Source organism: Moschus berezovskii, chromosome 9, assembly GCF_049115385.1.
Source record: "Moschus berezovskii isolate FMDL1 chromosome 9, NW_MosBer_1.0, whole genome shotgun sequence".
Lineage (NCBI taxonomy): Eukaryota > Metazoa > Chordata > Mammalia > Artiodactyla > Moschidae > Moschus > Moschus berezovskii.
Window position 1 is genome coordinate 44,967,662 of NC_142468.1, and position 12,785 is coordinate 44,980,446.

The 12,785-nt window shown below is 45.6% G+C and overlaps 1 protein-coding gene across 2 annotated transcripts in view; it reads left to right on the forward strand.

Moving 5' to 3' along the window:
* The first annotated feature begins 1,255 nt into the window (after positions 1–1,255).
* The window catches only part of GLDN (gliomedin), a 59,424-nt gene continuing 47,894 nt past the window's right edge, over positions 1,256–12,785 (forward strand). For both annotated transcript variants that reach the window (XM_055436668.2, XM_055436670.2), the window contains exon 1: positions 1,256–1,632. In XM_055436668.2, the coding sequence (XP_055292643.2) occupies positions 1,270–1,632 (363 nt within the window). In that variant the 5' untranslated portion in view covers positions 1,256–1,269. The remainder of the gene's footprint in view (positions 1,633–12,785) is intronic.

The window sequence follows — 12,785 nt, forward strand, 5'->3', positions numbered from 1 at the left end:
GGCTCAATGGCAGGGAGCCAGCTCCTTCTCTGAGATAATGGGCTGTGGAAACAGCAATCTTGGTTTTAAGTTGTGGCTTCCCACACCACCAGAGCCTCCTGCAGGCCCTGGGACCCCAGGGAGGCAGTCATTCTAGAGGAAGCTGCAAAAAAATGGGGAGTGAAGAGGTCCTGGGAGAGACTGAGAAGTGACTCTGCCTTGGGGGCCAGGGGCAGGGGTGGTTAGTGGCCATTGAGGCACAACAGGCATATGCGCTAACAGGAGTTGGAGGGAGCCGTGAAGAGGTAGCCAGGAGGTATGAGGCAACTGCCCCCTCAAGTAAGACAGACTAAGTAAGGTAAGGGCCAGTAGGGGCCTGGCCACCATCCCAAACCTTCAGCCAGAGAGCACCTCAGAATCAGACCAGAGTGGTCTTGGGACAAAGCCCTCCAGCTGGGTAGCAGCAGAATAAGGTTAGAACCCAGAGTATTTATTTTTCCTCCCAGTTTCCACTCTGGTGTTTTTTTCTCATCACTGTGCTACCTCCCAGATATGGATCTCATGGGAGAATTCTTGGCCTGTCAGATCCTGAAAATCTCCCTTCATAGATGACCCCTGCTTGTCATGCAGGGCTGGGCTTTTCTCCTTCTGATGGATGGCTTTTTGAACCATCCAATGCCAGCTGTTTCCCCATCTCTATCCATTCTCCTCCCAGGAAAGATGGAGTAGGGTCTTCAGTGGCCACATGAGGCCTTGTGACCCTGGGGAGGAATGACAGGCGGCCTGGGACTCAGCCCAACAGCTGACTGCCCAGGGGCAGTGGGCACATGCCTTGGCATCTGGGCATGCTGATCTTTTTCTCCAGAGAGGGCAGTGTGGGGGGAGGAGGGGGTGGAATCCAGCGACTTCTCAGGCCATAAGAATTCCTGCTCTCCCCCTCAGTCTGACCCTCGTTTTGCCCGTCTGGGCCACGGCAATGTCCACGGGCAGGGCAGTGGGGGAGAAGGAAGGAGAGGCGGGTTTGCTAGTTTGTTTGGCCAGGGACCAGGAGTGTGAGTCTGCCCTCTTCCGCAGACTATCTCCACTCGCTCCTGTCCCCCTCTCCGTAGGCCTGTCCCTCCGGGCTGCTCGAGCCCCACTACTACTGTCCCCATCCCGCCCCGCCAGCAGGGTCAAAGGGCGGCGTGACTCACGGCGCTGCCACCAGCCCACGGCTTGCCCGCGGCGTATAAAGGCTGCCGGGGTGAGAGGAGGCAGAGCCTTGCCGACCCGGTCCGAGGCGCGCAGAGCATGGCTGGAGGCGCGGAGCGAGGCCGCGGGGGCGCGGGCTGGGGCCTGCGCGGCGCCCTGGCCGCGGTGGCGTTGCTCTCGGCGCTCAACGCTGCAGGCACGGTGTTCGCGCTGTGCCAGTGGCGCGGGCTGAGCGCTGCGCTCCGGGCGCTGGAGGCGCAGCAGGGCCGGGAGCAGCGCGAGGACAGCGCCCTGCGCGCCTTCCTGGCGGAGCTGAGTCGCGCGCCTCGCCGGGCGCCCGCGCCACCCCCAGACCCCGCGAGCGCCGCGCGCAACAAGCGCAGCCACGGCGGGGAGCCTGCGCAGCACATTCGTGCCGAGAGCCAGGACATGCTGATGATGATGACCTACTCCATGGTGCCGGTAGGCGGGGTCTCAGCTCCCTTTGACGCCCCCGCCGGGGTGGGCAGCGGACAGTATCGGGAGAGAGCCTGACATCCTCTCCTCCCCTGGCCAGATGGCACGGTGCCTTGGGGAGAAGTCCTGGGTGTGAACCCGCTGGGAAAATCATCTTGGCGAGCACCTTAGCCCATCTGGGGTCAGTTTCCTCATCTGTTAAACGGGGGAGGGGTGAAGGGGTACGTCTTCCAGCTCTGATGTCGTTCAGACTGCAGATAAATTAGGGGGTAGGCAATGTTCTTAAGAGCCTACTTCGTAACTTTGAACACAGGTTTTCACCTTCTGGTGTGACAGGAGCCACAGCGGCCCGAGCTCTGCCTGTGAAATTAGTAGGGGGCCCCTGGGAGCACAGACGTAATGTTTCTGGAGGAGCGCTGCTGCTGCTGCTAAGTCACTTCAGTCGTGTCCGACTCTGTGTGACCCCATAGACGGCAGCCCACCAGGCTCCCCCGTCCCTGGGATTCTCCAGGCAAGAACACTGGAGTGGGTTGCCACTTCCTTCTCCAATGTGTGAAAGTGAAAAGTGAAAGTGAAGTCGCTCAGTCGTGTCCGACCCTTAGCGACCCCATGGACTGAAGCCTACCAGGCTCTTCCATCCATGGGATTTTCTAGGCAGTAGTACTGGAGTGGCTTGCCATTAAAGTGATTCTTTCTCTGACATCATCTATTTATTGGTCTAGCTTTTCACCTGGCCTCAGCTCACCCCAACCAAGACTGCCAACCTAATGGTTTCGGTTTGTGTGGAAACAGCGCTAATTTTACCAACCCCTGGGACCTTTTTGAGGGGAAACTTACTCTAGGGTACCAACTTACTCTTTGGGTACAAAGAGCAACTTTGTTAAAACGCGGTGTGAAAGCTGGGGGTTATCATGTGGGTTCCAAGAAGTCTATCAGTTCAGTCGCTCAGCCACGTCTGACTGTATCGACTGTAGCCCACCAGATTCCTCTGTCCATGGGATTCTCCAGGCAAGAATACTGGAGTGTGTTGCCATTTCCTTCTCCAGGGTTTCTTCCCAACCCAGGGATGGAAACCACCTCTCTTATGCCTCCTGCATTGGCAGGAGGGTTCTTTAACCCTAGTGCCACCTGGGAAGCCCCCAAGAAGTCTATGGAACCCGAGGAAATGTCGGAGTGAGCTCCTCACAGGCCCATGCGTCTAGGGAGAGTCCAGAACTTCTCATCAGATTTTCAAAGGCCACTGTTGCTCCTCAAAAATGATTTCAGAAACACTGCTCTTTAAAAAGTCGTTAGAGCAAAGCCTCAAAATTTTTTCTTCCAGTTTTAACTTCATTTGTTTTTGCTGATATTAGCTCAGTAATTATCTAACCATTACACTTGGATCACATGGCAGTTCCCCATTCTTTCATTATCCATTACAGCTGTGATGAATAGTTTAAATTTACAAAGATTTCAGTCGTCATCTCAAGTCAGGTGTGAGCCATATTTCAGAATCCTAGGTGTTCGAAGATAAATTCGCTTAATCCTATTATCATAGAAGCTTTTAAATATCTTACATGAGCTGAAGTGCTTTCATAACTACATGAAAGTACTACACACTTCAAGCACATCTTTTGGGAAAGATCACATTTTTCCATTCCTGAGTTCATTGGTTTTTTTTACCCACATTAGCATTTAAAAATCTGGACCCAAGCAAAAATTTCAGAAAAGGACCGATGTAAAGTGAAGAAATCTCTTTAGGGAAATTCACTCTTTCTCTTGGCTCTCCACTGTGCATTTTTAGGGGTTTGTTAAACCATCCAAGAAGGTTGCACCTGAGCATCACCATTTTATATTTTTAATCCTGGTTTTAAGGTAGAGGCTTATGTATCCAAATTGCATTCTGTTCGTCATTAATCCAAGAGAATGCAGACACTCATATCTGTGTCAGTATGAAAGCTGATTTAACTACCACTACCTGCTTTGTAGCAAGTCAGAGAACAGACATTACATTACATTTATCTGGATGAGAAGAACTTGAAGATTATCCCCAACTTATCCCCCACTTGCAATGGATGTGCTTTGACCTTTAGGAGTCACTGAGGGATTTTCCATGCAGGCCAGGAGAAAGTCACCATTACAGTCCTCTTGGTAATAGTTCCCAACCAGTAGACTTAGGGATCACCTGGGAACATATTAAAAATGCAGATTTCAGGGTCCCACCCTCAGACTTGTAGAGTTATAATCTCCAGAACCAGCTTCCTTAAGTCCCCTGACCTATCCATCTCCCACCCTCCCAACCCCTTGGTGAGTTTGATACAGGTGGTCCAGGTGCCAACACTTTGAGAAATGCTCCTCTAGACCACCACTTCTCTAATGTGCATATGAAGATCTTGGAGATCTTGTAAAAAATACAGAATCTGATTCAGAAGCTCTAAGTTGGGGATTGAGGCTCTGTGTTTATAGCTGCTGCTGCCAAGTCACTTCAGTCATGTCCGACTCTGTGCGACCCCATAGACGGCAGCCCACCAGGCTCCCCCGTCCCTGGGATTCTCCAGGCAAGAACAGGCTCCCACTAATATTGGTGCTGCTGGTCTGAGAACCACACTTTGAATAACTCCATTCTAGAGCAGTGGTTGCACAGTGAAACCATATAGGGAGTTTAAACATGACTGATGCCTAGGACCCATCTCCCAGAGATTCTTAATTAATTGTTAGGAGTGCAGCCCGAGGGCGGGCGCCCACTCACCAACACAAAGGGCCTTGGCATGCCTTCCTGATGATGGTCAGTTGTATTAAGCATCTCACTCTCACCAGGTCTCCCTTGAGGCCTCTGCTTTAGGCAAAGGAGCAAACTTAATGGTGAAAAGCTTTTTACATACTTTATTGTGACAACATTCTTAACATTCACCTTTGTAGATTTTCCTCATCTTTACTCTCTGTGTTTCTCAGAACAGAGAATTATTCACATGAGGAAACAATTCTTAAAAAGAACTTTCTCAGGGCATGTAGAGTTGGACATGACTTAGCGACTGAACAACAACAGGGCACCTAAGTAGAAAAATTGCTAAGAGAACTATTAAAGATGTAGTATCCCAGGGACGGGGGAGCCTGGTGGGCTTCCGTCTATGGGGTCACACAGAGTCGGACACGACTGAAGTGACTTAGCAGCAGCAGCAGCAGCAGCATACAGCATGGAGGTAAGTGTACCAGCTTCTGAGGGTTGAAGTCCGCACTTTACCTCACCATTTTATATAGCACCAGTAGGTCTTCAATGAGGGTGAGATCAGAAGTTCCCTCACTACTGAAGTCCCATATCCTGAGAGATCTTGGAACAAAGAAACTGTATGCAGACTAATTTCAGCATTGCAAAAAGTCTTCCAAAAATGGCTCATTTATCCAAGATGAGCCTTCTCAAGCCAACCAGTACTTCTGAGTTCTATGCTTTTGGCTGAAAGTACTTCAACTCAGCATGTTAATTCTGGTTAGCACAGTCTGACCAGAAACTGATTGGCAGCTGTAAATGATGTCATTAAAAGGACAGGATAACTAATTATTACTTAAGTATAATTAGTTTGGTTGTTATTGTTTAGTTGCTAAGTCGTGTCCTACTCTTTTGTGACCCCATGGGTGGGCTGTAACCCACTGGGTTCCTCTGTCCATGAGATTCTCTAGGTAAGAACACTGGAGTGGGTTGCCATTTCCTCCTCTGGGGGATATTCCCAACCCAGGGATCGAACCCATGTCTCCTGCTTGTCAGGCAATTCTCTACTGCTGAGCCACCTGGGAAGCCCATTGGTACAGCCTTTAAATCTTTAAAAGGAAGTGAGTATTTTGGAGAAAAGTAATGAAAAGTGTCCTGGGTAACACTGAGCTAGACCAGTAAAGGGAACCCATCTGCCAGGAGCTCCTGCAAGAGATATTGGTGCTGTGTAGGCTCCACCCCCTCCCACTGCTCCTCTTACTTCTTCCCCCAACAGTTTCTCTCTTTCATCCCATTCTTCAAGTCTCACCCTTATTGATGTTCTGGTAGCTTTATCATCCTCCCTAAAATCTTGGGTTGAGCACCCAGTAGGAAGAAAGTTTTACTACTCATACTGTGTGCCTTAACAAGTTCTAAATGGATCAAAAGTTTACATTTAAAAAACTGAAGTTCTAAAACTGTTAGAATAAAATATGAGTAAGTTCATTTTTAATCTTGGAAAGGGAAATGAGAACTATAACTCAAAAGCCAAAAGCAAACAATAGATGAATAAATTTAACCACATTTTAAAAGCACACACAACAACAAAAACTGCATGACAAACAATTATAAAAACAAACACATACACCATTATCAAAGGCAAATGATACCTGATAAACTGGAAAGAAATATTTGCAGCTCATGTCATAGGTACAGGGCTAATCTTCTGCATATATTATATATACAGAAGATATATATATATATATATATATATATATATATATAGCAGTGCTAGAAGCTGATTTAACAAGGTAAGAATTTAACAGGGGAATCCGCAACAGAAATAGGAATCCAGTAGGAATATGGAATGCATAGGTCTCGGGAAAAGAAATGCAAATTTCTCTTAAAAACACAGGAAAAAAACTCTTGATTTAAAAATGCAATTACTGCTCCAAAATGTAATTCTTACCTTTCAGAATGGCAACTGCAAAAGTTTGACAGTTTATTCTGTTGGGGAAACTGAAGGGAAACAGACTTGCTCTTATACTGTTGTTTGGAATGCAAAATGCTACAGCCCATAAGGAAAGCAATTTGGCAATACCTTTGGATAACAAATATATTTACTCTCTTACCCAGCAATTTTGCTTGTGGGAATTTATCTTGCACAAGACTTTGTCACCTATGAAATGACATATGCACATAGTTATTCACTGCAGAATATTAGTAAAAACAAAAGACTAACATCCTGTGTCCACTACAGGACTAGTTAAATAAACTGACGTATATATCCACTGGGATACTAGGTAGCTATAAAGCAAGAATGAGTAAAGTCTCTATGTTCTGCTATTGGAACAACCCCCAAGATATATTTTTAAATGACAAAAGTGTAAGGAAGAAAGGGAAAAATAAATGAACAAAATTACTTAGGGAGGGTTGGGATAAGATGGGCATGAGCCCTTCACTGCATAGCTCTGTGCATTATTTTGACTTTTGAATCATGTGATTGTGTTACTCTTATTGTGAGTGAAAAGGCTGTAAGTCCAAGGTTACAAGGCAGCTGCCACTGGGCTGGGGGCCATAGGGCACAGTAGGGACTGTGCCCACCCAAGTTTCATGTGCTCTGTCTACAGGGGAGGCTTTTGCTGATGGTTGCTGTACATGAACGAGAGCCTCGTGTGCCTGATCTTTTGATTTTTGTCAAGAAAAGTAAAAAAATCTGTCTTTTTATGTGAAATCTCTTGGCTTTTAAGTATTGACAAAAATTTTCTCAACATGTTTTTTATTTGACTGACAGTGAGTTGGCCAAACAACACTCACATTGTTAGGGGCTGAGTTAAGACTTGGTTTTGAACAAAATGGCTTTATTTAGTTCCACCACAACCCCCACCCCCACCACTGATTTCCCAGCCTAATTTTGAAAGGATAGTGGAATCTATGCCATTGTTATCATTATTGGTGGTTAAGTGGAGTTGGTTTTTTGCATTTCATTTGGTTTGGTTGGTTTCATTTAGTTTTGGTTTTGGCTGTCTCTAAACATCAACCATAGGGGCTTCTCTGGTGTCTCAGTGGTAAAGAATCTGCCTGCCAATGCAGGAGACGTGGGTTTGATCCCTGGTTTGGGAAGATTCCCTGGAGAAGGAAATGACAATCCAGTCCAGTATTCTTGCCTGAGAAATCCCATCGACAGAGGAGCCTGGTGGGCTACAGTCCATAGGGTCACAAAGAGTTGGCTTAGCGACTAAGTGCGAGCACAAAACATAAATTCTACCTTCAGTGGATGGAGATTACCTGTCACTGTGGCTTTTCAAAAGCATTTACTGTAGGCAGTTCTCATGGAGGAGATTCCAGCTATGTTAACTAGTAATGCACTGTAGCATTGTAACTTTTCATGATGACCACTCTGAGGTACATGGATCTATACATTATCTTGTTTACAGGGGACAAAAGTCACATTACCATAGTCACAGCTTCTGCTTGTGTGGATGCTGTATCTCCTTGAAGGCCTTAGCTTGGTCATGGCAGGGGTTACCTGCCTTTCCCACCCCTTGAACTGGGTCTCTTCCATGGTGTAAAAGCTGAGGATTTAGATCAGGAGTCAACAAACCATCGCCTAAGGTCAAATCAAGCCTACTATTTGTTTTTGTGCAGCTTGTGACTTAATGATTTTTACAAGTGCATAGGAAAAAAATAAGAGAAACAGTATTTTGTGACGCATGAACATTGTATGAAATTCAAGTTTCAGTAACTATAAATAAAGTTTTATTGGAATTCATCCACGCCCACTTGTTTATGTATTGTCTGTGGTTGCTGTCACATGACAACCGCAGGACTGAGTAGTCTCACCGGAGACCATATGACCCACAAAGCCTATGGCGTTTCCCATCTTGTTCTTTACAGAAAAGTTTACCGACCTCTCATTTAGACAGTGGTCCATGGGATTGGAGGGCCCTAGGCACCGTACCTTTGGAGAGCTAAGCTACTAAATCGGGTTTGTTTAAGCAGAGTGTTAACCTTGGGGTTTAAGCCCTCCCGCAGGAGAGAATCCAGGACAGAGCTGCACTGAGAGAGGTTTCACTCTAGAGGGAGACCGTGGGACTGAGCCAGCCCTCAAGCCTTGTTCCTTCGAAGCTGACTTCCCAAGTCTGGAGTGGACAATGTTAGAATAGCCACCACTTTAGCCTCATCTCTAGGCCTTGTTTCAAACCACATCTATTCTGTTCAGTTGCCAGGGGAGAAACTTATACCCCATTAGGTCCTGTCATATAAACTGGGCCCTAATGAGAACTCAGAGGCCTGACAGAGCAGAACAAAATAAGACAGGGCAGCCAAAGCAATAACCCACATGTGGAGCCTGGTTGTGGCGGGAGAGGGGGTCAGGTTCTGTGGCCTTTCTCATAGCAGCATGTGCTAATAGGCACTTGGGATGTCACACGTTAATTTGCGTGTCAGAAGCCATGTCCAGGTATCAGTTAAGGGTAAGAGAGAACTTGAAGCTACATCTCAGCTAAGACTGTGTCTGGTGTTGGTACTGTGAACACACCCATAAATTTTGTTCATGTATCAGGTCGTGATGGTACGTGAGGAAGACAGGAGAGGGCTGGCCCCTTAGCTACATCCTTCAGACACTTTCTTCATTGATACATATTCTGCACACATGCAAATAAAACCTTCAGTGAAGATGTACAGTTGTCATGCTTCTCTAAGGACTTATGGAAGAAACAAGTGGGTCAAGACTGAGCACCTGGACCTGTGGGGACAGCGAAGTTGTATTGGCCACATGAAAAGCATTGAACTGTCTGGACCTACTCTCAGGTCCTGTGGTTATGAAAGCTCCTAGTTTCTTTCTAGCCATAGCAGCAGAGATGAGGGCAGCAGGAATAAGCCCCCTGAGCCCATACAACCTGAGCACAATGAATTCAAGGTCATGTTCCATCCTCTCGAAAAGCACCACTCCACTCTGGGGAGACAGCTGAATCCCTCAGACCTGCCTGTCATTTCACACCACTGCCCACTAGATGACAGGCTGAGAGATCTCTGGGTAGAAGGCTCTTTCTGAGTGCATTGCAGAACTTCTCAGACCAAGAGTCTTCCAATGCCGAGATGCTGTTCACCCTCCACAAAGCCCTTATCTCAGGATCTCTCTTTGCCTGGTCCAGGCTTGCCTTCATGTGATGCTGCTGCCATTATGTACCTGCCCTTAACTCGGGAGACCTGGAATTCCTTCTTCTTCACAGTCAGGTTCCCAGGCAAATTCTCTCTCCACAATGCTTCCCTGAAGTACGTTGTGGCAGCAAGTAGAGTGGACCTGGGAATCAGACAGATTCATCCTGGGCCCAGAGCTTGGTAACTGGGCAACTTTGGGCAAGTCTGTTAACATCCCCCAGCCTCTGTTTCCTCCTCTGTAAGACTGAGATAATATTGACTCTGCACCTTATAGGGCTGTTTGGAAGTTTAAGGGAGATGATGTAGGTAAAGGACAGAGCCTGGTATAGTCAGACTTCCAGTAACTGTTCCTTGTAGCTGTTGCTGAGATTAATCGCTGTGAGTTTATCATGGAGACCTCCTTGCCCCATGCCCTCAGTATCTTGTTTCTGGCTTTACTCTTTATCTTCAGTCTCTTCAGAATGCCGAGTTGTCTGATCATATGTGCTGTTATCAGCTGCTGCTTTGGGATCCTATTTTGCCTTTTGAAGCCTAGGGTGGCATCGCACCAACCTAAATCATCTCGTCGTTGAAAACAAAACAGAATTAGCCTTGATGTGGCTTTTTCAACAGTTCAGGCTTTCCCAGGGCCTCACTCCTGCTTCATGGCCACTGATGACGAGGTTTGACACCCACAAGGAGAGTCATCTTCACCCCCATTCTGAGCTACTGGCATAGTTCTTGTGTATTCCTATTGATTTCTGTTGATGGAAGTTCTGAAAAAAAGTTCTGGATGCTTTCATTTGGAATATTGACAAAATGTGAGTGGAAGGTAGAGCAAAAAAGGTCTAAGAAGGGGGAACAATTTACTTCTTGGGGTGGGGTGTCTCGTGTTCTCCAGGATATGGGTACCTATGTGGGAACTATCAAAATGGTCCTAGATCTTATAAGACGTAACTTATCTGGGGAAAAAAGACATTTTTAAAATCTACATTCTTCAAACTCTTCTTCCCTCCCTGCCTCAGAAAAATATCCTTGGCCAAATCTAGTTGACATTCAAGCTTAATTTACATGCATTTTATCTACAGACTAAAGGTCATGTTGTGTAAAACAAGCTGAAGCTTTTAGGTTGTAATACTGCTACAAAGGGAGCATTTTTCAGCCCATCAGTTGTTTTTTTTTTTTATGTAGCTCTTTGAGTTGTAACAGCTCTATATTTTAAGTAGTTATAATTTGCTTCTAGTTTAACCGAAGTTCAGACACAATTTTCTTTACTGAAAGGTGGAGTTAATAGAACAAGGCCAACTAAAGATCACTTAAAATGCAATTCGTGGAATTGTTCAGAAAGCTGTAAATAGAGTAATCCCATCTTCCAGCCACTCAGAAAGTTTTTTTTGTTCATCAAAGTGCTGGAAATTTTGGAGATGCTGCATAAGCTATATGTAAAAACTGTGAAGGACTTGGAAATGCATTGTGGGTAACTGTACCCAAGCTAAAATGATAAGCTAGCAACTGCAAAATAATTCCCCAGTTTTTCAGTAACTCAGTGCTTTTGGGGTCTGGAATCTCTTCACTCAAAGGTGGAAAATGCCTTCTTCCTATAGGCAACACTTGAGGTCCTTGGAATCCATCCCTCTGAATAGGCAGGCCTTTAGAGAAAATTCTTTTACAGTGAGCATCAGGGCAGTGACAGAGAAAACCAGTCCTCACTCAAGTGATGAAGGAAGGTTTCGTGGAGCAGACAGAACTGGTAATAGGTAATGAAGGGTTGATGAGATTTGAGCAGGCAAGCAGGGGAAATCACTGCAAGTATAGTTAATAACTTGAGCCAAGGTCTAGGGACAGGAATGAACATGGTTGCAGGCTGAGAGAGCAAGAAGCTTTCCTACACTGAGGAGTTTGGGCTGTGGGAGAGGAATGAAGGTGGCCACAGGAGAGAAAGCCTTGAATTTCTACTTTTGAAAAGCTGAGAATGAATCTGATGAGCAATTGGGAGAATTTTCCATGGGGCACTCATGAAGGAAGTGATTTTATAGGACTGATCTGGCTATACAATACAGGAAAGATTGCACCGGGGAGAGATGAGAGGCAGGAAGAAAGTTAGGAAGTTATTGCCTTAGTCCAGGCAGGAAATGATTCTGTCTAGCTAAGGTGATGGTATCAGAAATGGAGAAGATCTATATCCTAGAAATACCATGAAATAAGGATGAATTGAACTTGGGAACTAATCGGATATAAGAAAAGAGAAAGGAGCCACCTGGTCCACATCCATCCAAAGACGGTGGAGTGATCAGAATTGGAGTGATCAGATCTGAAGTGGGTTAGTTTAGATGTGAGAATGCTGCATTTGTTTTGAGATTGAACATGAGATGAAAATAGAGGAAAAGGGGAAAGAAAACTGAAGAATGAAAGAATATTCAAGGAAAAGAAATACGCTTCTTCCAAGAACTATGTGTTCTCCATCAGAGAGGTCTTTACAAGTCTAAAAAGTAAAAGTCAGTTCCCAAAGCCTATATAATGACCTCTAGAAAGAATGTTATTTCCCAGATAGTCGTTTTTGTGGGTCATGGTCGTTTTTATGGTTCATATATGCTGGGTATTGAATTTAGGGAAGTTAATTACACTAAGCATAATTTGTAAATATTCATGTTCAAGGTGAACTCATGCATTCATTCTTCTGTTGATCAAAACTTTTTGAACCCCACAGAAACAGCATGTTTGTCAAACCAACAGTTTCATCCAGCCAATGTTTCGATGCTAACAAATCCACAACTGTTGTGGATAAGCATCTCAACCCAGCTGCTGCTGCAGTTTCAGTCATATCCAACTCTTTGCCACTCCAAAGACAGCAGCCCACCAGGCTCCTCTGTCCACAGGATTCTCTAGGCAAGAACACTGGAGTGGGTTGCCATTTCGTTCTCCTCTCAGCCCAGGGACCTCCTCTAAATATTTTCTGGACTAACTTCTTATAGCTATTCCTTGTGCAGAGGGAGGAGGGGGCTGAGCAGGGAGTAGCTTGACAAAACATCTTCACAAATGTTTTTGCTGTGTACAAAGAATGCCAAAGGGCAGAGTTTGGGATAATGGATTAATTCTTTGTCCATCCCCCCAACACTGGACAAGTTACTTAACTACCATTTATGTATACTTTTCTGACTATAAGGTGAAGATAAGCATAGTTAGATAAAAATCAAAATTATCTGAAGATGCTTGTTGAAAGGAATAATGGGAGCACAGAATATTGTTATTAACAGTGAAAGATTATTCCAGCAGCACTCCTGCTTCAGAAAAATCCATTAGAGGCCTGGGGAAGACAAGTGATTCTTAGCTCACTTCAAAACACTCTTCTCTTCCA